The sequence below is a fragment of the Vanessa tameamea genome, chromosome 11, assembly GCF_037043105.1.
Source record: "Vanessa tameamea isolate UH-Manoa-2023 chromosome 11, ilVanTame1 primary haplotype, whole genome shotgun sequence".
In the NCBI taxonomy this organism is placed as follows: domain Eukaryota; kingdom Metazoa; phylum Arthropoda; class Insecta; order Lepidoptera; family Nymphalidae; genus Vanessa; species Vanessa tameamea.
This window is the reverse complement of record NC_087319.1, coordinates 9,904,075-9,927,933: the sequence shown is the minus strand read 5'-3', so window position 1 is coordinate 9,927,933 and position 23,859 is coordinate 9,904,075. Positions and strand designations below refer to the sequence as shown.

At 30.7% G+C, this 23,859-nt stretch overlaps 1 protein-coding gene across 1 annotated transcript in view; it reads right to left on the bottom strand.

Moving 5' to 3' along the window:
- Positions 1-23,859, bottom strand: part of Jeb (jelly belly) — an 89,832-nt gene that overhangs the window by 39,388 nt on the left and 26,585 nt on the right. Inside the window, exon 2 of the mRNA XM_026642850.2 lies at positions 8,519-9,011. Within this exon, the coding sequence (XP_026498635.1) occupies positions 8,519-8,873 (355 nt within the window). The 5' untranslated portion in view covers positions 8,874-9,011. The remainder of the gene's footprint in view (positions 1-8,518; positions 9,012-23,859) is intronic.

Here is a 23,859-nt window from a genome sequence, read left to right as displayed (position 1 = left end):
GGAAGGGAAAATGATAAAAAGAGGACACCTGATGTTAAGATACCACCTGTGTCCCTAAATAGTGACACTTTAAAAAAATCATACGAGAGAAAAAACAACCGTGTCTATTTAATAAGACAAAAACTTTATAAAACAGTCCCTTGACAAAGAATGTTGAAAGTTGATATATCCTTTTACCTGTAAATTAACTGGGTCATTAACTTTTCCATACGAAACCACTAATAATGTGTTGCTGTTTGGTGATAGAATAACTCTAGAGACACGCAGACTGGTCTGATATACCCCTCGCATCATATTAACTTACTTTCCATATCATAAACCTTCATTCATTAATAAAAATTAGCTAATACATAAAAATTCAACATAACGTTAAAATGTTAATCCTGTTCATATTAATGTTATGTCAAAAATAAATTTCAATAATTTTCTGTTACTTTGAAAATATCTTACAAAAAATGCTAAAGTAAATAATAAAACATAGGTGTTCAAAGCTGATTTATTTGCAGGCTCTGTCAACAGAGAAAACCTTTCCAACGTTTTTATATAAATAACTACTGACAATATGTTAGGTTAGTTTAGATCAAAGCAGCGACTTTTATGTAAAGGGATGACTGTCTAATATAAAAAATCTCTGTGATATACTGTTGCGGACGTTTGCGGCAGATTTTTATACCAAACACGTTTTTAATTTAGATTAAACTTTTCTAGACAAGGGCTTAGTATCTTTGTCAATGATTTTACGTTTAAAACTGAAAATTGATTTACATATAAATCGGTAAATGATACTCGAAACATTAAATTAAATTAAATTTAAATAATATTTTAAACATAGAGTAAGTTTATACCCAATTTTGTGTCAGTATTGTTATACTTATTTGTTTAAATACGAGATAATACGAGAGAAAAGAGCCGAGAAATACGAGAGAAAAGAGCCGAGATGGCCCAGTGGTTAGAACGCGTGCATCTTAACCGATGATTTCGGGTTCAAACCCAGGCAGGCACCACTGAATTTTCATGTGCTTAATTTGTGTTTATAATTCATCTCGTGCTCGGCGGTGAAGGAAAACATCGTGAGGAAACCTGCATGTGTCTAATTTCAACGAAATTCTGCCACATGTGTATTCCCCCAACCCGCATTGGAGCAGCGTGGTGGAATATGCTCCATACCTTCTCCTCAACGGGAGAGGAGGCCTTAGCCCAGCTGTGGGAAATTTACAGGCTGATTATGTTTATGATTATGTTTAAATACGTGAAATTGTGAATTAATTTTTTTAACAATCAGTTTATAATATTCGTGATTAATTTATAAAGACAACAATTTACAATAGCATTGTGTAAGGATGACAAGGTACCTAAACTGTATTATTTGCTATCAGCGGATTTCCTATATCGTCACACAAAGGCGATTAACGACGATAGTCGTTTAGAAGGCCCTCGTTTGTTCAAATTATATAGAACTGCACATCGGTCGACGGTCCCGGCGTTCGCTTTTATCGAAACGCTTACTTACTTACACGTATCATACATAAATCTACGTTTATATCATATCGCTTAATAATAATTCGTTACAATACTTTCAGAATTTTGTTTAAGCATGTGAACATAAAGAATTTTTAACGTTTGTAAATGATTTTATCTTTATATAAGAAATGTTTTTCGTAGTCTTACATAAGAACGAGACGAATTAATGATAGTCTTCAAAATATAGTCGCTATTGTTATAATCGATTGGTTGAAATTATACTTTACCCTGCCGTGTTGTAGAAATAAACCCATTTGGATTATTTCATTAATAACTATCGTGTTGTCTGTATAAAGTTTAATTTCGTAAATACATATTTGTATTGCATTCAATATTATATTTCCATCAATATTTGATGCTAAAATTAGACTGGGACGCAGTTTGTTAATAAAAACATGCAGGCACCTTAAAACAACATTCATACAGTTTAAAGATACTTACTCCAAAAAGTACGCACAAAAAATCTGCAGAGATGCAAATCTAATGAAATATTATACATTTATAAATTATTTAACGATGTAATTTAAATCTATGTAAACAGTAAATATAAAATGATAATAGTATTATCATTTTAATAGTAGTGATGTTATTTTTATAATATAATTTGGCGGATGAGCGAATGGGTAACCCGATGCTTAGTAGTCACTACTGCCCATAAACATAAGTTCCATAATTTTTTTCAAATCATTCCTTACATCGTCAATGTGTCAACAACCTTCGAATATACAATTTGATGTCTCTTGTGCTTGTAGTTACACTGATTCACTTACCCTTCAAACCGGAACAGAACAGTATTAAGTATTGCTGTTTTGCGGTAGATTATGTGATGACTGACCTATCCAGAAGGGCTCGCATAAAGGCCTGCCACCAAGAAAATTGAAGTTACTAAAAATTAATTTATAGTAATAAGAGAATATTGTTAAAATTTATTGTTTGTGACATTTTGTGAAAATGTTGTCGCTTATATTAAACTTTCTTGTGTATGTTAACTGACAATTTATATTTATCTCGGTATAGATCTGCGTAAAAATATAATACATATATAATATGGATGAAAATTCACTTTAAATAATACAAAGTGACAATATCCGCTCTCGCTCAACCTCCAATAAATTCCTAGAAATTTTTACTTAAATAATAATTAAATTTATAAAAAAACTTAGTCGTCACTTTATAGACAAATTATTTCAATAATTGTATGTTTGCATCGTTGAACTTAAAGTCTTTTTGAATGAAGTTATTTTGAGTTCACTACATAGTCGACTTCCTTGCCAAATTATATTAGAATCCGTTTAGCACCTCGAGCGTAATTACGTAACAAACACATACAGAAACTACCAAATTTATAATATTAGTCACGTAATAATTACATTTTTTCTGCAACCTCATTGGTTTTAAAGTCTGTGAATTAATTTCGCTTTCAGTATTACAATAAATTAGCTTAAGTAAGTTAAATAAAATTTTGCCTTGCTTTGGCCAATATTAACTTATTTATTGTGTCAATATTAACTCATTTCTTATGCAAACATCAACTGATAAGAGTTGTGCTGGCTAGTTTGAGTAATTTTTCATTTTAATATGAGCGCTCAGTAAGAAACTATTACCTAAGTAAGTTTATTTGTTATTAGTTTGGACATAAATTACACTTTGAATTATCTAACTATTGGTTTAAATTGTAATTTTGTGAAACAGATCAAAATTTGTTCACGACTTATAATTTCAAATTTAGGTTATTTTAACTTATAAGATCAATATTTTATTGTTAGAGATACTTAATTATCCGACCACCCGATTCGCTGCTAACGACTTTTTTAGGTACGTAATTTGGGATCTTCTAAAGTATTCATCCAAAAGATATAAGTGTAAAAGGCAACTTTAATGTTCATTAATGCTCAAAGTGACTCAATTTTTTTATCTGAATGAGTATTAAAAAAATAATTGGAAAGAGTATTTGTTCTAATAAATGTTAATATAACCTAGAGTTTATTAAAAATCTGCAATATATAAAAATAGTTATTATAAGAGTACCCCAGAAGATAAATACATGCTCTGGTGGAGTTTTCTATAGCCCTCTTTAAGAACTATTATTTTCTATTATATCGTTTATATGTATCTCCTAAAATACAGAATAATACAAACATTTTGTATAAAATATTTTCTTCGTTTATCCATATTTCTATTAGCGACAACCGTATCAAAGCCGTCGAGTGGTTTAGAAGTTAAAAGATACAGATACAGGCAGTCATCATATGAATTAAAATTTTATCATGTTTTATAATTTATATATTTGAATATTTTTTCATCACAGACTGTAATACTTTAGAAACATTAATTTAAATTTAGAGTTAACCTTTGTTTTTGTCAGTTTTTATATTTGTTTTTCTTTGACGTGATGGTTTTTATAGAACCTTGCGACTTGTATTTTATATTCAATTATTTTAAGACTGCATAATATTTTCCTTAAAAATCAAATACATAAACAAAATCTTAGTGTAATCATATAATAATTTGCAAATTGTAAATGGTGAATATAGTTATAATCATTCGGGGATCATAAAAAAAAAGGTATTCAAGTAGATAAATTATTATTTATATTTATATATAATATAAGATTAGATGGGCCATACGAAGGTTTCCAACACTGCATTTACATTGTCAAGCTCAAATAAAACATGGTTAACACTTTGATTATGATTTTTTTAACAATTTGAATAAAATATTTAACAGTTGCATACATTTTACCCGTACCATAATTAACACTCGTTCGACATGACGCTCCATTTTCAATACATATCTGAACTCAACTCATAACTCGCACTTAACACACATCATGCTCCAATACCAGGTTAATATTATCTCTTCGTAGTTACATGCCATAACGAAAGTAAATAAAAAATAAATACTTGTAAAGGAATTGATTGATATGTCGTTAATAATAATATTATACAATTTGTTTTCAGAATAACATATTTAATAGTTACTTTATCGACATTTTTAATAATGCAGTTTTTTTTTAATTTTAAATATACAGCCGTCATTTTTGTTTGCTAACAAGTATTATTTTTTTCAATTTTAATGATATAGGCTTAGATTTCATAAGCCCCAGACTGCATTCAAGATTTTCCCATATAAAATTTTTATCATCGACGTATTCTTAAAAAAATATAAAATTATAAAGTACAGTTATCATACTATGAAAAAAATATATTAAGTTTTTCATCGGAATATAAAATCCGATTCTGTTTAAATCTCATTTAAGTCTTATTAAGTTAATTTTAGAACTATAAATATTGAAATGTTTATTATGTTAGATGTGATATAGATTAAGATATATGCTAGAGATACTTTATTGTCCTTAAAATGTATTGGTCTGAATAATTTACTTTCAGCTTGAATTATTTGATGGGAAAAGGAATCGGCAAAACGTTTGGATCGGGCTTCGTCTTAAAGAAAAGTAGTGTATTGTAGCGTCGTAGCGTATGAGGAGTGAGACGTGAAGTGGAATCGTACTCAGCTTATGGACGCAGCTACGTGCTCATTTTCGATGTGAAACTACTCATCACGTACACGTTGTACGTGCAACTCTTACCAAAATCCTAAAGCTATATTTATTAATCCTCGCAAACTTTCGTCTAAATATAACTTATTATAGCTGAGATTTCGTTACAGTTTTATTACTTTTCTCCTTTCCTAGTTTGTTTTCTTTATAATTATGAAAATTTTAAGTCACAATATTTCAACCATATGGGATATAGCATCTAAGCGTTGCCAATTATAGGATTTGCGATGGACAGGCAGCCCATTGGCAGTGCGATTGGCCAGAGGTGGCAATCAGATGGATATTAACATAAATTAATAAAGCATAATAAGCCAGGTACAGATACGTATCATTTTCCCGAATCAAACATTGTATCATCCGTCGTACCGTATCTAGCTTCGTAATATCGACGTTTTCCAGATCACTCTTTATCATAATATCATGATCGCATATCAATCCAGTTTTGTGTCAGCTCTCGATCAGATTCCTGTGACAGTAGTATCCTATCCCTTAATATTTGTAGGTTGACCTTAAAATGATACGCGACCGTGTCCAAAGTGAAATCATGTATCTGTATCTGCTTTGATGATTGAGCAAAACCGACTCGAGATGGAACACTCCGTATCGCGTATCGTTGATACGGAGCAGCGTAACGAGAGCACGAATCATGATTGCCTATCATTATCCGACCACACATGCGATCATGACATGCGTCGACATTATATTATGTGGGCCCGGCTTTATATACAAAATTAAATAGACTCGCTAAAGCGATCTTTGATTTTATGCAGGATATAAATTTAATTGTTTATAATTAATACCTACGTGTCACGTGATTAATAAAAATTATCTAATCAACTTTTTTATTTTGTAAAATGACTTATGTTTGTTTTGAATTTGTTTACTCTTTGATTAAAGTGAGTGTATTGACATCATCTGATCGTAGCTCTTGTCTATTGAAAATAATTGATATAAGTTTAAAACGTCAAACGGTCGTAAAGCAAAATGTAATTCTCTTATTACGTCTACTGATAGTCTTCAAAACGGATTTATGAATTTATAAGAAATATTATAAGAATTGTCGTACAGTTTTTAGTATTTACGAGTATTATATTAAGAGCGGCATGAAATTTATACGATTCAAAAGTTATTGAATGGTCATAAGTTGATTGAATTTCGTAAAAATTGATCACATACACTGTTTGAATAAGAGGAAATCATAAAATACATTTACTATTTAATGCCAATCATTTTACATTTTAAGTATTCTATTTTTAATAATAATTAGGTATTATATCTACTGAGACTAGCCTCCTATTTAGAAAATATTATTTTTAACAATATGTTATATAAATATCTATTGATCTATGAAGATATATATGGGACGAAAAATCCGACTACCACAAAGAGCGCGGTAGTGTTAACACTACCAGTTTTCAGAGACTGGGCTGAAAAATTTTCAAAGTAAAAGCTATCAACTTTTTCTCAGCCCGAGGTTAGAACTTGGGAACCTGGTATCTGCTAACTTATAAGATAGAGCGACACAGTCATTTCGCAAGTATACAGATCATCGGTATAATATATTGATTAAAGCATTAAGTTTATTTATAGTCGACATTATTATACGTAGGTTACAGCCTACACTTTAAACGTGAATAGGTCACAGTAAATTTAAAAGCGTTGAATATTTCTAATGCTGTCAATCTTTTAATTTAATAATTGTTTGAAAGCGTAGTTGGTTGAACATTTTCATAGGTTAATTCTGTGAAGCGTTTATCAGCCACGCGGCAGTTGGTAACCCAATTTATACGAGTATGTCCCAAGCCACCGCAATATATAATTCTCAGAATTCTCCTTTATTAAAATGATATTAAAACACGTAACGGGCTATGTTAATAAAACAAAAAAAAGTTATTATTACTTTTGTAAATGATATAAAAAAATCTATTAATATTTTGTACAAATCAAAAACTATACTTAATGAATGCATAGTCTAAATGTAAATCTGTAAATCTTTTGGGCTTCCAAACATTAACAGGATCTCAATGTATTGTTTATAAGCCACGTCTTAATATATATCATACTAAAATGTCATAGAAAACTTTTTCCAATAAAAAAGTCGTGAAAAAATCAATGATTAAGAGGAATAGTAGTAAACGATGTTCGATAGTCCTATTCCTAATAACTGTCACTGGAATGAATATAGGATCTGACATCCGATCCATTTAGCTATTCACTTTGAACCAGGCCTCAATTGTCATAGCTCCATTAAAGTCAAGCGTCGGATGCGTAGGAACATACGGTGTGCTACATGAATTCTGATTAGTCGATGAATAGGAAATTTCACACATTATCTTCATTGAATTTGTGAGCACTCGTGTATATATTAACATATGTTTTTGAATTTATTAATATATGTTCACTTAGTTATAAGGCTTTGTACTTTGTTAGGGATTAAGAACCACATACTCATCACATATTCTAACGTCAAGTAGCAATGCTTAGTATCATTGTGTTTCCGTTTGACTGTGGTGTAGCTACAAGCACAAGGAAAAAAAACATGTTAGGTTCCAAGGTTGGTGACGCATTGGTGATTTTAGGGATTGTTAATATACAGTGCCGATATGACTCCCGTGGTGACCATTTACCATCAGGTAGACCATTTGCCTGCCTACCTATTTAAAAGTATTAGCTCATTGGTTGAAGTTTAATGGTAATTAATAAAAATTAGAATTGACGTCATAGAAGTATAAGAGGCATTTCATTCCATTCCAATGGATAAATGTATGTATTTCCGTAGCAATTTAAACTAAGGCTCGAAAGACACATTTTTATCACAATTTTGCTTATTTAGTCTGTTCCTTAAAAATTAAAAATATCTTAGAAAAATGGAATTGAAAGAACAGCAATAAATAATATTATGATAACATTTTATTTTCATAATTTTTGATATAACTTAAAGAAAGTGTATATTCCCATATACACTTTCTTTTAGTTAGTAGTCGGCTTCAATCGGAACCTTCAAAGTTTAAGGATCGGACATATATATAGGCTAGTTATTTGAGTAATTACATTACATTTATTAATACTACCTCATAATTACAGTCATCATTACATTAACAGCCTGTAAATTTCCCACTGCTGGGCTAAGGCCTCCTCTCCCTTCGAGGAGAAGGTATGGAACATATTTATTATTACCTAATATATAAGATATATGTTATGAGTTAGAACACCTATATGTTAAGCGAAGGTTTCGGGTCCAAAGTAGAGTAGCTCCAAAAAGTAAAGAGACCTTTGTCCAGCAGTGTTTCGCGGGCTGGTAAGTTAAATTATTTGAAACGAAAAATCGTTGTCGATAGTCCTTTGATTTATTTCAATAAGTTTATGGAACGCAGTTTGTTTAATCTTAACCTTTTTTTGTAAAAGTAACTCTTGACTTAAAGCATTTACAGTACTTACCTATTTGAGGAACATCGTAAGGTCGACCGGAACGCGAGGCGCGTAACATCATTTGGCTTGCGAGCTCGGCAGGTAAGTGCGGCGCTCGTTTATTGTTACGCATCCTGCGTCGGTCCTTGTGCATAGGCTGATGTTGTACGTAGGTTCGTTCCGTCTCTGTTGTAGGTGTATCCGGCTCAAAGATCTCATGCAATGGTCGTGAACGTATTTGCAGTTCACGGCCGCCGCGCCACTCGGTTGAGAAGCGGCGCGGCGCCGGTTCGGCCACCGTTTGCAGCGCCAACGCTGCCAGCACAGTGGTCACACAGCACACCCGCATGATCACCGCCGCCCGCGCCCGCCACCACACACGCATCCGCTACTAAGTACACTGCCCGACGTGGACACCCACCGGGCGCGTGCCCGACCACATTATTCAAACTCCTCCACTAGTAGATAGGTAGATTCTATTACTTAGAATTTCTTTATGTTCGTCTTCCTTGATCACAGGAATCTGAAAATAATGTATGCTATTTAATACTTCATTAACAAATTTTTTATTTTAATTAATCTCTAATCCAACATATAACTCTTATACATTATGCCTATTATTAGAAATATGACATCATTAGGCGGACGAGCAAGCGTATGTTTACTAGACATCGCAATCATTTTCGAATAATAATTTACTTATGCCTATTTTCATTAAGTATTAAATTTTGACTTGAAATATCAAGCAGTACTTGCTCTAAAACATTAAACATTTTTATATAATAGCTACAAGTCATGTTTCAGCTTTGACAACAGCCAGCGCTTCGGGCAATTCACTCGAGTGGCAAAGCGTTGTCCTGGATGAAATCTTTTTGATATTGGTTATACTCATACTAAATATGTCTGTGACTTAGTCCTATTTTAGAGATTTTCTAACTTACAATACCAATTAAATTTATAATTAGTCTTTATTTATTCAAACTTAATTGTTAAAAAAAATATTTTAAAACATTATCAGTGAAAATAAAATTTGAAAGAGCCGTTCATTAAATATATAAATCCATTTAATTTATAATTTTTTACATTTACTAAGATTATATTACGACCTGTTATTTATGGAAAATTATTATTAGCCATAAAAATAATGTTGATCATTGTTACTGTTTACTGTTTCGTTCTTTCACAGAATATTTACAGGTAATGTTAAACACTCTTACTCTTTCACACTCATGTTACTCACATAACTTTAATTTGTGCAGACATAACACTCTACTGGACGTAGTTATTGATGTAAAGGACGGAATGTACTCGCAGTGGTACCGTTAACTTTGCTGGCAATGTGTAAACTTTTTCAATAAAAACAAATTAACTATGGTCTAAGTGCTAGCGTCTGCCACTTTCTTTACACTTACTTTAGAATATATGTTGTTTATATTTGCGGGTCACTTTGATTCCAAATATATGAACATAATCGTTCTATTATTATAGAGTATATAATTATTCAATGTTAATATTGCTATCGAATAATTCTCTAAATTAAAAGTACTAGGATTATTTGTTTGAACGCGCTAATATCAGTCTGATTTGGAAAACGTTTTTTGCGATAGATAATTATTCAGAGAGTTTTAAGGTCATAACATCATATTACGACCCAGACCTGGGGGCAGATTAGTATAACTCAACGCACACAAAAACGCAAAGCAAAAAGAAAACTGTGAGGAGATTTATCATATATTTTAAGCGCCAAACTAGCCATGACGTGTTCCGGTTGGAAGGGTATGTGAGTCAGTGTGATTTACTCTTCACATACATGGGTCATAACTTCGTAGTTTCCAAGGTCAGTGGAGCATTGGTTATATAAGAAATGATTATATCTTATCTTAACTTCTTCGTATCAATGTCTACAGGCTTACCATCAGGTGGTTTAAAAAAACAATGAAAAAGTCACTCACTATGGATATGTAAAAATTTTAATATATTACAAATTTGAATAGGAATTTATACATTTAATAATCATAAATGAAATAGAGGAACGTTCCGACGTCTTACAACATACATAAAGGCATCCAACCTTAAACCAGAGTATATTCATCGTAAAATAGAAATAAAGATGTGCAACCTATTTGAACTCCCCGTTTGCGAATTATTGCATTGATTTCTAAATCGCCGTATGAAAATTTATTTTATCTATGATATTTTTCAAAGTCTAATTATGATCAATTATCCTTTTTGAGGTCTCCAGGTGTCCTAAGTGTTATTTAGGGGGATTAGTTGGTGAGTATCAAATACTAAATATCTAACAATTCAATAAACTTAGCAGTTTTTATAGCAATAATACGCCCGAAAAAGTGGTTGAAAATTTACTAATCACAGTTAAAGACATGATTCAATAAACCGATACGTTTGAGGTTTTTGTCAGCAGACAAACCCAATGTGCAATTTACATATTGTTTCCTTTCGTTGTCAAATTATATAATACTAAAGAAATTAAATTAATTAGATTAGTCGAGTCGACATATGTAACGTCATAAATTCTAAAAAATTATTAATAGTAATAATGTCATGTGAATAAAGTCAGGTTAGTTTGGACATTTTTATTAGTATATCTATAATTTATACCAATTATCAGCTTTCTGTTCTCAGATTTTGTAGAATAATCGCATCGTGTGCTTGCTTTGAAGCTTTGATGCGTCCTTTTTTATTGCACTAAATAAGATTTTTTGGATTAAATATTTATACTATATATTACGTTTGCAATAAATCAAATTTGTCTAAACATATATTTCAATTACAATGTTGATCGTTGAGCTGACACTTACACTAACTTAACTGTTTGCTCGGTAAAACGGAACAGAAAAATTTAGGTAATACAACGTTTACATGTTCTCTATATATAATTTAGATTTCACTTAAGTTTTTTCTGTAAAAAAGGAGATGAAATGTGAAAATATTAGATTCGTGAACATATTTTAATTATAAATTTCATAAAATTCGCTCGTATCATCTGGTAAGCAGTTGGATGAATGACGAGATCTCCTTGGTTCCTGTACTATATATGTATTTGGTTCGGATTGTAAAATAATCTTGTTGCATTTTGTAGGGTTTCGCTAGATGGAAGTTTCTTAGGCTTTATTCATTTAGAAATAGCTTACGGTATTGGTTCCAGTTGCGTTCATCTGACCTTTAAGTATATTTAATTCTATATTTTTAACTTCATTCGCTGTTAAACTATCTATAATCATACATATTATAAGGATTTATTTGTTTGAATATCAATATGAATAAATGGATCAATAAACTCTGAAACTATGATAACTACATAACTGCCGAACCGATTTTAATAATTATTATTTTACCATTCGAAATCTGCTTCATCCAGAAGTAAAATAGTAAAGTTCAAGCATTTAAGTAAAAAAAAGATGTATAAAATTTAAAATACATACACATACCTATTATTATATTATCTATACTAATATTATAAATGCGAAAGTAATTCTATCTGTTACCCTTTCACGCTTAAACCGATTTAGAGTAAATTTATTATAGAGATATAAATGTAGAGACATAAGTTACAATTTTTATTTTACCTCTGTAGGGTGACCGTTTGTATAGATAATGTTTTATAAATTTCATGCAGGCCAAGCTGCAGTTTCACCTAGTATTGTATCATATTTTATATACTTTATTATATAATACGGTATTCAAAATCATCATATCAATCATCATCAATCACATCATATTTATATCAGATCTCATCTCTTCTTTATGTATATTTTTGAATGTCTGAATATTTTAATTAAAAGTGTGACGTTCAACAAATTGCTTCATTTAATTTTATATAACGGTAATTTGAAATGGTAGCAAAATAGCTAGTAGCATTTCATCATTACATGGCAATTTTGATTTTGCGGGCGAAAAATGAACTGAACCTCAGCGGAGGCATTAAGACGGAGCTAAATCGTCTCATTTATTCATGAAAAAAAATATCATGTTTATATTCGAAGAATATATTTCGTTTTTAATTAATTCCGAGACTCGAAGTTTATGTAGTCTGTTCAACAGTTAAGCCTAGTAGAGACTCAGTGTACATTTTTATAATAATAAGATTTTTATAATTTATTCTACACTTGGTATTGCTGCATTCTGATTTTAAAGGTGGCTAAGCCGGTAATTATAGGCATTCAAACCATAACGTACTAGGTTCCATGGTGTACTGATGACCGTGAAAAAAAGTATTTTATTCCACAAGATTATAGATGATAAAAAAGCGTAGAGCTAATATTTGTTGACGTTCAGGCATATATATATAATGCCTATATATATATATAATCCTTGAAAAAGAGAAACATTTTGAGGACATAGTTTGGAACTAATACCTGCATTGTATACACATAATAAATATACGGATAGTGTACTGAACCTCAAAATATTTTTTATAAATAATGTGTTAAAAGCGTTTGTGATTAAGTGAATGAACATTTTAATATCATATTTAATCGAGCCTTTCATCATAATTATGCAAATATCATGAATTGTTCAGAATTAATATTGAAATATGAAATTTCAATTATAATTTGACTATTGCTTTAATTATTAAAACAAATGAATTTCAATAAATTCAAATCCTTTTTAATACTCGAATATCTAATAATATTAAATAAGTCAAATCTTATTTCGTCTTGGAAACAGTCCTAATAATACATTTTATTAATATTATGTTTTTACTGAAAAAAAAAACGCGATTTTCCATAAAAACCAAATGCATGCTTGCTTATGTCCGTATTTTATACGAGAACGTATTGTTTATTGGAAATATTTTACATTTGTTATTCTGATATAATAATATTATGTTACATTGCTTAACATACCATACCAAGTATGTATATCTAATTGATAGACTGCATATTTGATTAGAGCATAAACATTAGCATTGGAATTAAACTTTTCATTATTTTAGCAGAATAACTTATAAGAAAATATCAGTTTTACTTATCAAACGAATCAATAAGCCCTAATATATAATATAACTTTCATCTTCTGATATAATATGTTATTATTATATTATACTAGCTAGTGCCCGCGACTGCGTTCGCGTAATTGTAAGCCTCGAAAGTAGGGGTATTATATGGTTGACTATAATCTATGTATCTTTGCGTACAATGCCATGAGCATTGTAGTTCCTAAATGGATGGACAGATTATGTTTTTTTTTTTGATAGATGTCTCATTTTAGTGCTTTGCCATCCATAAAAATCAAACCACAAACAACCAAACGTTTCAAATTTATAATTTATACTTGTAATATTAAAAAGTTATGATGTATTTGTCTACCTGCGTAATGTATATTACACGATATTACACGTCATGCCTTCGGAGATTAAAGCATAGATTTTTTTGTAATTGCGAACACGCATAAGATAAGAGAATCGCATAAGAGAACGCATAAGAGAACACGCATAAGAACATAAAGCTGGCCGTGTGCACTGGAAACTGGACTCGCTTAAAAGTAAACGCAAAGTTCCTTGCATTGAGAAGGAACCGGGGTATAAACACAACATTATCTGCGCCTTACTTATTTATATTTATAATATATTTTTTTTGCAAATGCAAAGGGATGATGTAACACCATAAGTACTCTTTAAAAAGATTTTAATCTCATCAGCCCCGGTTACATAATATTCCGATTTTAATGAAACAAACGCTATATGTTACTACAATATATAAGTGAAAACCGCATCCAAATCGGTTAAGCCGATTCCGAGATTAGCGGTAACAAACGAACAGACAATATTCTAAAAATCATATTTATGTGATCTAATGCGTTAATAAATACCCCTAGTAATATTTTTTCTCAAATATCTTCCAAGTACAGATTTCGATACTAAGTACCTATTATATTGTTAAATATCTGCTGTGCGGGTGGTATCTACTCAGACTCTTGATAGGGCTTACACAAAGTCCTATCAAGAGAATTGTATTTAATTTTTTTTTAAGCAATTTGTGGCAATCATGATTACCATCGCCCCCGGACAATCGCTACGGGACTTGTAGGTGCGTTGCTAGCCTTCAAATTTATTAGAGAAACGATAAGTTATAAGTTATGATTTTCAAATTAAAACAACGAAATAATTTGATGTTTGCATTTAAGATTACCTTTAGTTATTATTTTAAGAAAAGATTCTTCACAAGTGTTAAGATGAGAATAATTCTGATGAAATACATTATTCTCTACACAAAGGTTCCCTCCGGCAATCCTTTAGGTATAAATTTGAATAATGCCCGAATATATGTTTCATTACTTGCTTCGCAGACTATTGATGCTTCTTCAAGGAAAGTCGTGGATAAATTGCATGTTTATATTTTATACTAGAAATAGGCCCGGCTTCGTACGTGTAGCATACGGATCTATGCGGATTATATTGAAAGGCAAATAAGAACCTTCGGGAGCGTAACTACTTATCAAAATTATATCACAATCGGATGATTTTTTAGGAACCTATACAAACGTGCAAACATTCATTTATATTATTTGAATATTTTAAAAAGGTAAATATATATTTGCTATTAACCTATTTATTATAGGTTAATAGCAAATGTTTATATTTTTTCATGCAGAAAGTTTTTGGAATGAAGTTCTTTTACGCGGTTAACTGTAGAGTGAACGAGCAGAAATCGTCATGTAAGAAAAAAAAAGCGTTATGCCCCCTCCAGGCGACTTTTCTCTTTCTTTATTTCTGTCTCTTTCTATAGTATACGGTAATATTTTTTAAATAATTTTTGTTTTTCGTTCATTTAATTATTCACAAACTTCTTTGATTTTTTTATTTGCTTCTGTTATTTTATACATAATATACAGCGACAGCAACTTCGTTCCAACCGGGTGTCCCACAACAAATCTAGTTTTTGTTTTATTAGTAGATACTTGTAATTAGTTGTAATTCACCGCTAGGTGGCGCTGCAATACAGCAATTCCAATAGCATTCAATTGCTAATTCGTATATATACACAGGCAGGACAACGTGTGCCGGATTTTGCAAGTTTACATATGAAATGAAATTTTACATTCGAAGAGATTTAACAAGCCACTATTCCGTTTTGCACCTAATCTTTTAGTTGCAGAATAGTTCACTGTGTTTCTTTAAAATAAATGTATTACAAATAACCGAGAGAATATCCAACGGGTTTCCAATAACGGAAAATATTTTACACCTATTTGTTGTTTGATGTCCGCCTAACTGATTTTGGGTAGGCGTCCATTTTATTTTATTAATATTTATATTTTTCTATTTCTACACATTATTGATATCTGCCTGTCTATCATATTAACTTTTTATACACTTTCCTTTTACTTTCGCAGGTCAGACGATATGCGAGATTTATGTCTAGCTTCAATAAGTTTGAATAACTTGTTATTTGTGAAAATATGAACTTATTTTGTTTAAAAGTTGGCAAAAATAAAAAGAAACGTATCGTTAAATGTATAAATGTTTAGTTAAAAATCGAATATATTAAGTAAAAACATATCCGTAATTAAAAAAGTTGTTCTAAAATTTATCAACTAAAAATCGAAATAAAAAGTTCTTTTTTTTTTACTAATATAAAATAACATATTTTTAAAGTGTAACATTTGATTGGACAGTTTAATTTGCCTAAGGTTCTGATTTACGCCATCGCTTCGTTTCGCTTTGGACAAAGTAACGGCTCAAGGTATTATAGTTTAATGTTGGGTAATAGCTGGGTTGATGGAGCGGGTAACTTGCTTGACGTGGGACTACTAAGACCGACAATGATAATACATTTATATTGCTTTATATATAACTAGTAATGTCCCGCGGTTTCATCAGTTTTATACACATACATGTTTCATACAGTTTTCTCTACAGATTGACCTTTATAGTTATTGTCGCTAATATCCAAGCTTGAAAATAAATAGGTAATATATTTCAACAAACGTGCTATGTAACACAAGTAGTATTATTCCAACGTGTCTCGTAACTTCTTAGATTAGCGCGTTCAGCCATACAAACTTTCCAGCTTTGTAATATAGATTATTGTTCCCATGCAAAGCCAAGGCAAGCCGTTAGTATTATGTAATTACAAAAGATAGCCACAGGTGGTATTGCTGTGATGCTATCGTTCCGTGCGACATTAGACTTTCGTTGTAATTCATACCTAAGAAAGTTCCTTTGTTCAGTGATATTCCTGACTAAACATTATTTAGCTTGTGAGATTATTTTCCACGAGATTCCTTTGTAATTTATTATTAGCATTTCAGACTATTATTGCACTACAGGTGTTTTTATAAATAAAGTTTATATTAATAGTTCTGTAGTCGAATATCCAAATAGTCATATTAGATTACGTTGGCATATTAGCAATAACGTAGCGTCGAAATTCAATGTTTTCAAGGGTCTAAAGGTTCGATTTTTAGAATTTAATCTAATTAATTTTAAGAGGAGTAACAATTGTATATATGATTGTTAGTAATTTTGGAAGTAGTAAATTGTAAATGGAATAAGTATAGAGTAACGAACTCACTCAAAATCTATTTTGATTAAGTTTCTTCTATTGAATTTCCACAATCGAAAAATTGCCCTTACAAGTTTTTAGTAACTTTTCAATTATAAGAACAATTTAAATTGATGTAAAGAATATTATTAATAATATAATTATATTAATCTGAACTGTCTCAATAATAAGAAAACCGCAATTAGTTCTATATTATATTCCATTAATATGTTCTTAGGTTTTTTATTTAATGATTTTCGTATATTTTTCGAATATTTTCAGTGTTCGTCGTTTGACTTTTAAGCTTTTATCCATTTCAGACTACACAAATAGTGCCCCTGACAGGTGTGAGTGATAAACTCATATGTATCTTATACCTTCGTGCAGCTTTATGTGTCGTAAACTTCTCTATTAGGCTTAGATCCCATATATATAGGTACACCTTTATAGCGCTTCCTTTGGACAACATTTTCATATCCTTTTAGGGGTCCAATAGTGAAGCGTTAAACAATAGAGGTATTTTGTAAGAAGAAATTCGAAACTCACCGCAAAACACGAGATTGAAATGTCGGAATGTGATATGCGACATTAACTATAATAATTAAAGGATACTCAATATTTCACGAATGAGATACGAAGTGAATTCTCACAGAATCGCACTACTGGTAAAACATTAAATTTGTCTTCCAGACTATCTACAATTCAATATTTAACTTGGTATAATTATTTCTTAAAGTATAAAACAATAACTGTGATGTAATTTTGGCAGAGAAGAGCAGACTCATAGTCATATTAATTCATGGCTGTCGTAAGCATACGACGGATGGTTGTTAAGCGTATTTATCAAATTAACACGTAAGCGTTTTAATCACTTGCATGGTGGTAGCCAATGCACTAGCAAAAGTATTACTTACGTGAGGAGGCGGTCAGACATAAAAGTCCATCAAATTCTTTCCGTGCATTTTACATTCTTCGTTGGCTCCGCATATGTATGGTAAGAACAATCAAGTGCCGAGTAGAAAATGTATTTATTATTAAAAAAGAAACATCCTCATACTGTGCTAGAAGAACCACCGTGCTAATAAACTGTGTCGCCTCTATGTCAGTGTCCGTTGAAAAAAGTACGAGGCGTGCAGTAAGATTTGTATATAATATGTAGCTTATTAATAAAACTTATGATATATTTTTTTTAATTCATAAAACGGAAACAGGGATAACTTAAAGTAGAACATGTTTTATCTTTTAAGATAGATATATATTCATTCGGGAACATTCGTATTGTACGTGGTTATTTATAGTCAACTAAAGGACGTCGATATATCCCGCATGTCTATAGTTACACTGGCTCACTTACCCTTCATATTTGAACTGCAATTTAAACCCGATTTATGGTAGAATTAGTATCGTGTGGAAATTATGTAGTGATACCGACACTAAGTCCTACCATAAATATAATTTGCAACCAATCGTGTTTTTAGTTGGAAATTATATAATAATTTCCAACAAAAAAAAATTGTTAATTGGAAAATAATTTTGTTTGAATTTCTAAAAATATAATATAACAATAATAACTATTTACGTTATAAAACATCGTCAAAATTACATATTGTTTTCCTCGAATTTTAATGGTACAATGTAAAACAGATTTTGTTTATAGTATTATCTATTATCGACACAAAGTTTTAACTCAGTAAATATATGGACAATGCTAATAGTCTGATAAATAGTATTAATCTTCCGATTTCAATAATATTGTTATTATAAACTAACCTAACTATTCATAGTTATTTAAAAAAAATAACTTTAAAAAAATTATATAACATAATCTTTTTAATTAATTGAAAAATAATATTAAAAAAGGTATGTAAGGCTAAAGCCTTCGATATTTGGATTAATTAAAATTAATCCAATTATCGGACAATTAGACACTTCGAACATATGCATATGAAATGCGGCTACACTTCATACCTTCAAATTTAAGATTGACGTATTAAATATTTGATTTCGATCTTAGAAAGATACAGTGAACTTTATTAGGGAAATCTTATATTGAAGAATATCCGTCGCGCTCGTACCTCGAGTTCCCGATCGTAACCCGACTTCTTTCTTTTTCGTAAAATAAATGTAATAAACGAGGCTTAAAATAACTTAAATATTTTGTATGTTTAATTAATGAATAAAACAATAAGATTTTAGACATTGTGTTCAAGGTAGTCTCTGTTTTTATCTTTCATAAATATTAATTTTAAATAAGATAATGTACTCGTTTATATTATTATTATTACAATACACAGTATAGTTAGCCCGCTGCCGAGAATGACACGATGATAAATAATTTTAGACTGCCTTTACAATACGGGGAACTTAAGGGCCAAAACCTGTAGCGTGCTATCGGCAAGGCTATATTTATAATCGGGTGGCGTGTGGTGGTCTGTTGACGTCATCGCGAGCGGGTGGGGGCGCAGGCGAGCCGGGAGGTGCGCCCTCCGATACGCACTTGCAAATTCGCACCTCCATGAATGGAGGAATTAAATTATCCCCAGACCGACCGACTCTCACAGTACGCGACCTGAGCTGAACTCTAGAACATCTGCGCATACAAATTCTATCGATGCATCAACCGAGATGTTATTGAACCGGTACGACAGTATGTGATTTCATTTAAACATGTTCCAAATACATCGAACATTGAATAAACCCACACGATTCATATATAAACAAAAACCTTGAATAAAATAATATATGTAATTTAGCAAATAATTGTGATGGCTTAATAACCATTCGTGGAACATTTTTGAAGACTAGTATAAAATATACTTTTTCTTAAACATATTTTGTTGCGCTATTAAATTAAGCTTGGGCTCATAGTGAATATTATATCAGGTATATTTGTATACTATTAATATATATGGTTTTTATTTTAGCCCGTAATCGTTTGCTTTTATAAAATGTATAATGTTTCAAAAAGTCTCAATAAATGTAACTCACATTATGTAAATATGGTATCTAATTTATTACCTTAATAACCAGGAAATAAGGCGAAAGAAAGTCCGTAAATAAAATGTAATTAAATGTTATTTTGACTTTGGACGGTGAATAAGAAAATTCTTTTTCGTTCAATAAATTGGAGTGAGGGAATATTTATTGAACACACTGAACCTAACTCTCGTCTTTTGTTTGTGAGACTTTCGATATTTCCATTTATAATATTTATGTGCTAGCCTTATTTGAAACGAATTTAGAAGCCATGTAAACTTATTTCGCACAAATAATATGAAATTGGCTTTAGTTGCTACTTACTTATACTTTAAGTTGAATGAAAGCAACATCGTTTAACTTTTAAAGAGAAACACTACACGTAGACTTTAATTGAAATTGTGTTTAAGTATTTGTTTTTGATCCCTCAGCTCACCTTAGATAAGCCGTGGGACATTTAGGGACTTTACTTTTATACGTCACGCTGACTATAGACAATACTCTTGACTATAGATATTATATGTCAATGGTAGTATCATTACATTGTCTATGTGCTTCCAAACGTGAGCACTAATGACTATGTAACGCGTCGTAAGCCTCTAATTACTCCAGTAATTCATCCCTCTCACCGTATTATTACTATATACTATATACCAATATTTGATGAATGGATCGTAACATATAGCTTGGATCATTAACAAAAAATATTTCGCCACAATGCAGTTTTTACTATATGTGGTAAAGGTGAAAATATGAGACTCATTTGTAAATGTAAATCGAATAAGCAAACACCTTTCCGTGACAATTAAGGTTTCCGGCGTTAAAACAAGCTAAGATTTCTTCGAAATGCTTTTCATTCTTACCGCTAAGGGTTTATGTTTAGTTTTGACGCCATATATGTTAATATTGATTTTTGAAATATACGAATATTTGACAAGAATTTTTCTCATATCTGCTATAATTTTTGCACTGTTAGTTTATTTAACTCAAGAACAAAAATCTCTCTTCGACGTTGATATAATAAGCTTATAATATGTGAAATGTATATATAACAAAATATTAACATACTGTGTACCCGTCATGTATCCGTCATGAAACTACTTTCAATTATAATGTCAGTGTTCAACGGTAATATAATTAGTAGTTTTTTCAAAAAGCTGGAATAATTAACGTAATAATATTAGTGTTAATGTGCGTTAATTCATAGGCGTAATATAATCGACGAGGGTTATGGCTAGCCAGTTAAGGTGCAAGTGATATTGTGGAGTGCGTGCGGTCAAAGGTTTGAAACGTTGTGTGCGTGTAGTGGCCACAGGTAATCGATGTGTTCCGTGTCACTCTTTACTGCTTTGATGTCAACTTCAATTCAATTACTCTTATCACGCGAGCTGATCTTTAACTGAGCTATTAGAAAATGTCGCAAGTGTCCTAATTTTCCAGTGACATTTTTATTATTTGTTTTTATAACTTAGTATAATTCATATTAATGATTATTTTCAATAATATTCTTATAAAATATAACAATAACTTTGTATTGACTGTTAAAGTTGACGTACTGTTACTTTTATCAATGATAATACGAGGTTATAATAATAATATAATATAATATAGAAGTATTTTTTTTCTTTGTAAATTTTTAAAACCTAACAAGCAAAAAACCTGTTTAATGATTTTCGACCAGTCTTGTAAAGTTTTTTTTTTATATAATTAATTTTATTAAATTAATTGTCAGAATTATTTGTACTTCTTTATTAAAACTGTTATATAATTAATAATGCATATAATAATAATTCCGAAGCGGTATATTTTTACAGAAAACTGTTAAGTGACTAATCAATATCGAGAATTTTGGACTAAGCAATAATTTGTCTATATAATATTTTTTTGCACAACGAAACGAGTGAACTTCATATTAGTCGTTTTTATATGAACAGAAATTTCTCCAATTATTCTCTTTACTAAGGTAAGTTATAATAGCCACCTTATTGTAATAATAACTTTTACAATACAAGCATTTTTCCAAACGCTGTCATTCTTGACGTATCGGTCGTTTTCCAGCGTCCTTCGTATTTCGTGATGTAACCCCCTGAGACGTCGATACAATTTTGATATTCATATTAATGTTTCATTATGCGTAGCGCAATCTGTCAACTACACGCCGTTTACGTCGTAAGATGTAATATTATAAATATTTTTTTGAATTAAAAGGTATTTAACTTATAGTTTAATTATTTGTTTCATTTGATAAGTCGAATGCAGATTACCTGAAAGTAAATTTGAAGGTTTGATAATTTTTTACTTGGTGGTAGGGCTTTGTGCAAGTCCGTCTGGGTAGGTACCACCCAATCATCAGATATTTTACCGACAAATAGCAGTACTCAGTAATGTTGTGTTCCGGTTTGAAGTGTGAGTGAGCCAGTGTAACTAGAGGCACAAGGGACGTAACATCTTAGTTCCCAAGGTTGGTGGCGCATTGGTGATGTAACGAATGGTTAATATTTTTTACAACGAAATTGTCTATGGGCGGTGGTAACTATAATGTAACTTAATTTGTCACAGTTATAATGTAAAGTAAATAGAGTGATCACTACTAATCAATGATTGACGTTTGATTTTTTGTACATTGATACATTTTATAAATAAAATTGCAATTAAAAATGATAATGAATGCGTACGTGAAAACAACGTATACTTTATGGATAATTACTTGTTTTATTTATTTTTATACTACTTCAGTGCAGTTATTTAATTAATAGTCAATTTAATCATTATAAATTTCGTATTTTCCAAATTAAACATCAATATTTATTAGTCATGAACGAAATAAACTGAAATTACCTTAAAAAAATGTTCCTGTTCTAATAATTAATTACGATTTCGATTAAATCGTACAATTAGTATTATTTGTATACAGTTGTATTCGTTTTGCTGGTCATTTCTTTATCCAAACTATATCCTGTACATATAATATTTTTTTCCTTTGAGCGTCTATCACGTGCAAGTTACTGAACGTATCGGTATTCCGACCTTTCGATACGGAGTTGTCCGTAGATCGTTATAGGCTATTAATTTCTTCATCCGTTGATCTTTCCTCCTTTTTTATTTAATGTTCAGCGAAATGGGTGGGTAAAGGTAATTAAGAAATTGAGTGAAAAACGAGGAATGAGAGTGAGTGTGTTTGTTACGCTTTCACGTTTTTAAGTTTTGCATTTACGTTATCAGGAACAAAACATGGCTACAGCATCTACTCGTATGTTATGTACAATTTCGTTAAGTTGGAGTCTGACTATTAAAATAAGAATATAATTAAAAACAGCATACTTTCTGCAACTGTTTTGATATGCTTTAATCTAATAATTTAATGCAGACGAAATTTTATACGTTTCATTGTAAGTTTAATAATATTTCACATTCGACAGTTTATATCGCGAGATAGATTATAATCTTACGGTATATACATTTTAACGGTTACATACACTGTAGATTCATTCTTAATAATATCTAATTCATTTCTAATTCTAAGTAGAAAAGTCGCACTTTAATAAAGTTGATTTATATTTATGATTTACATAAATCTGTTAAAACATTTCTAAAATATAATCAAAAACGCGTCAATTTAAATTTAGTACATATTTTAAAGTAAGTATTTAAAGATCAAATGCAATATGTCGTTTCGACGCTGAAGCTACGAAATTAATGACATGACAAGCTATGCCAGCGCCTTCATTGTGTTCGCAACCCACTTGGCTCAGAGTCACTCTACATGTAAATGGTATACCGTGTAATATTAGAAAACCTTTCCACGATCCTTTTAATTTCACTATTATAATTATTTTCTTAAATATAACGTTATTTTATCTTGTATTTGATAATTAACTTTTCGATATC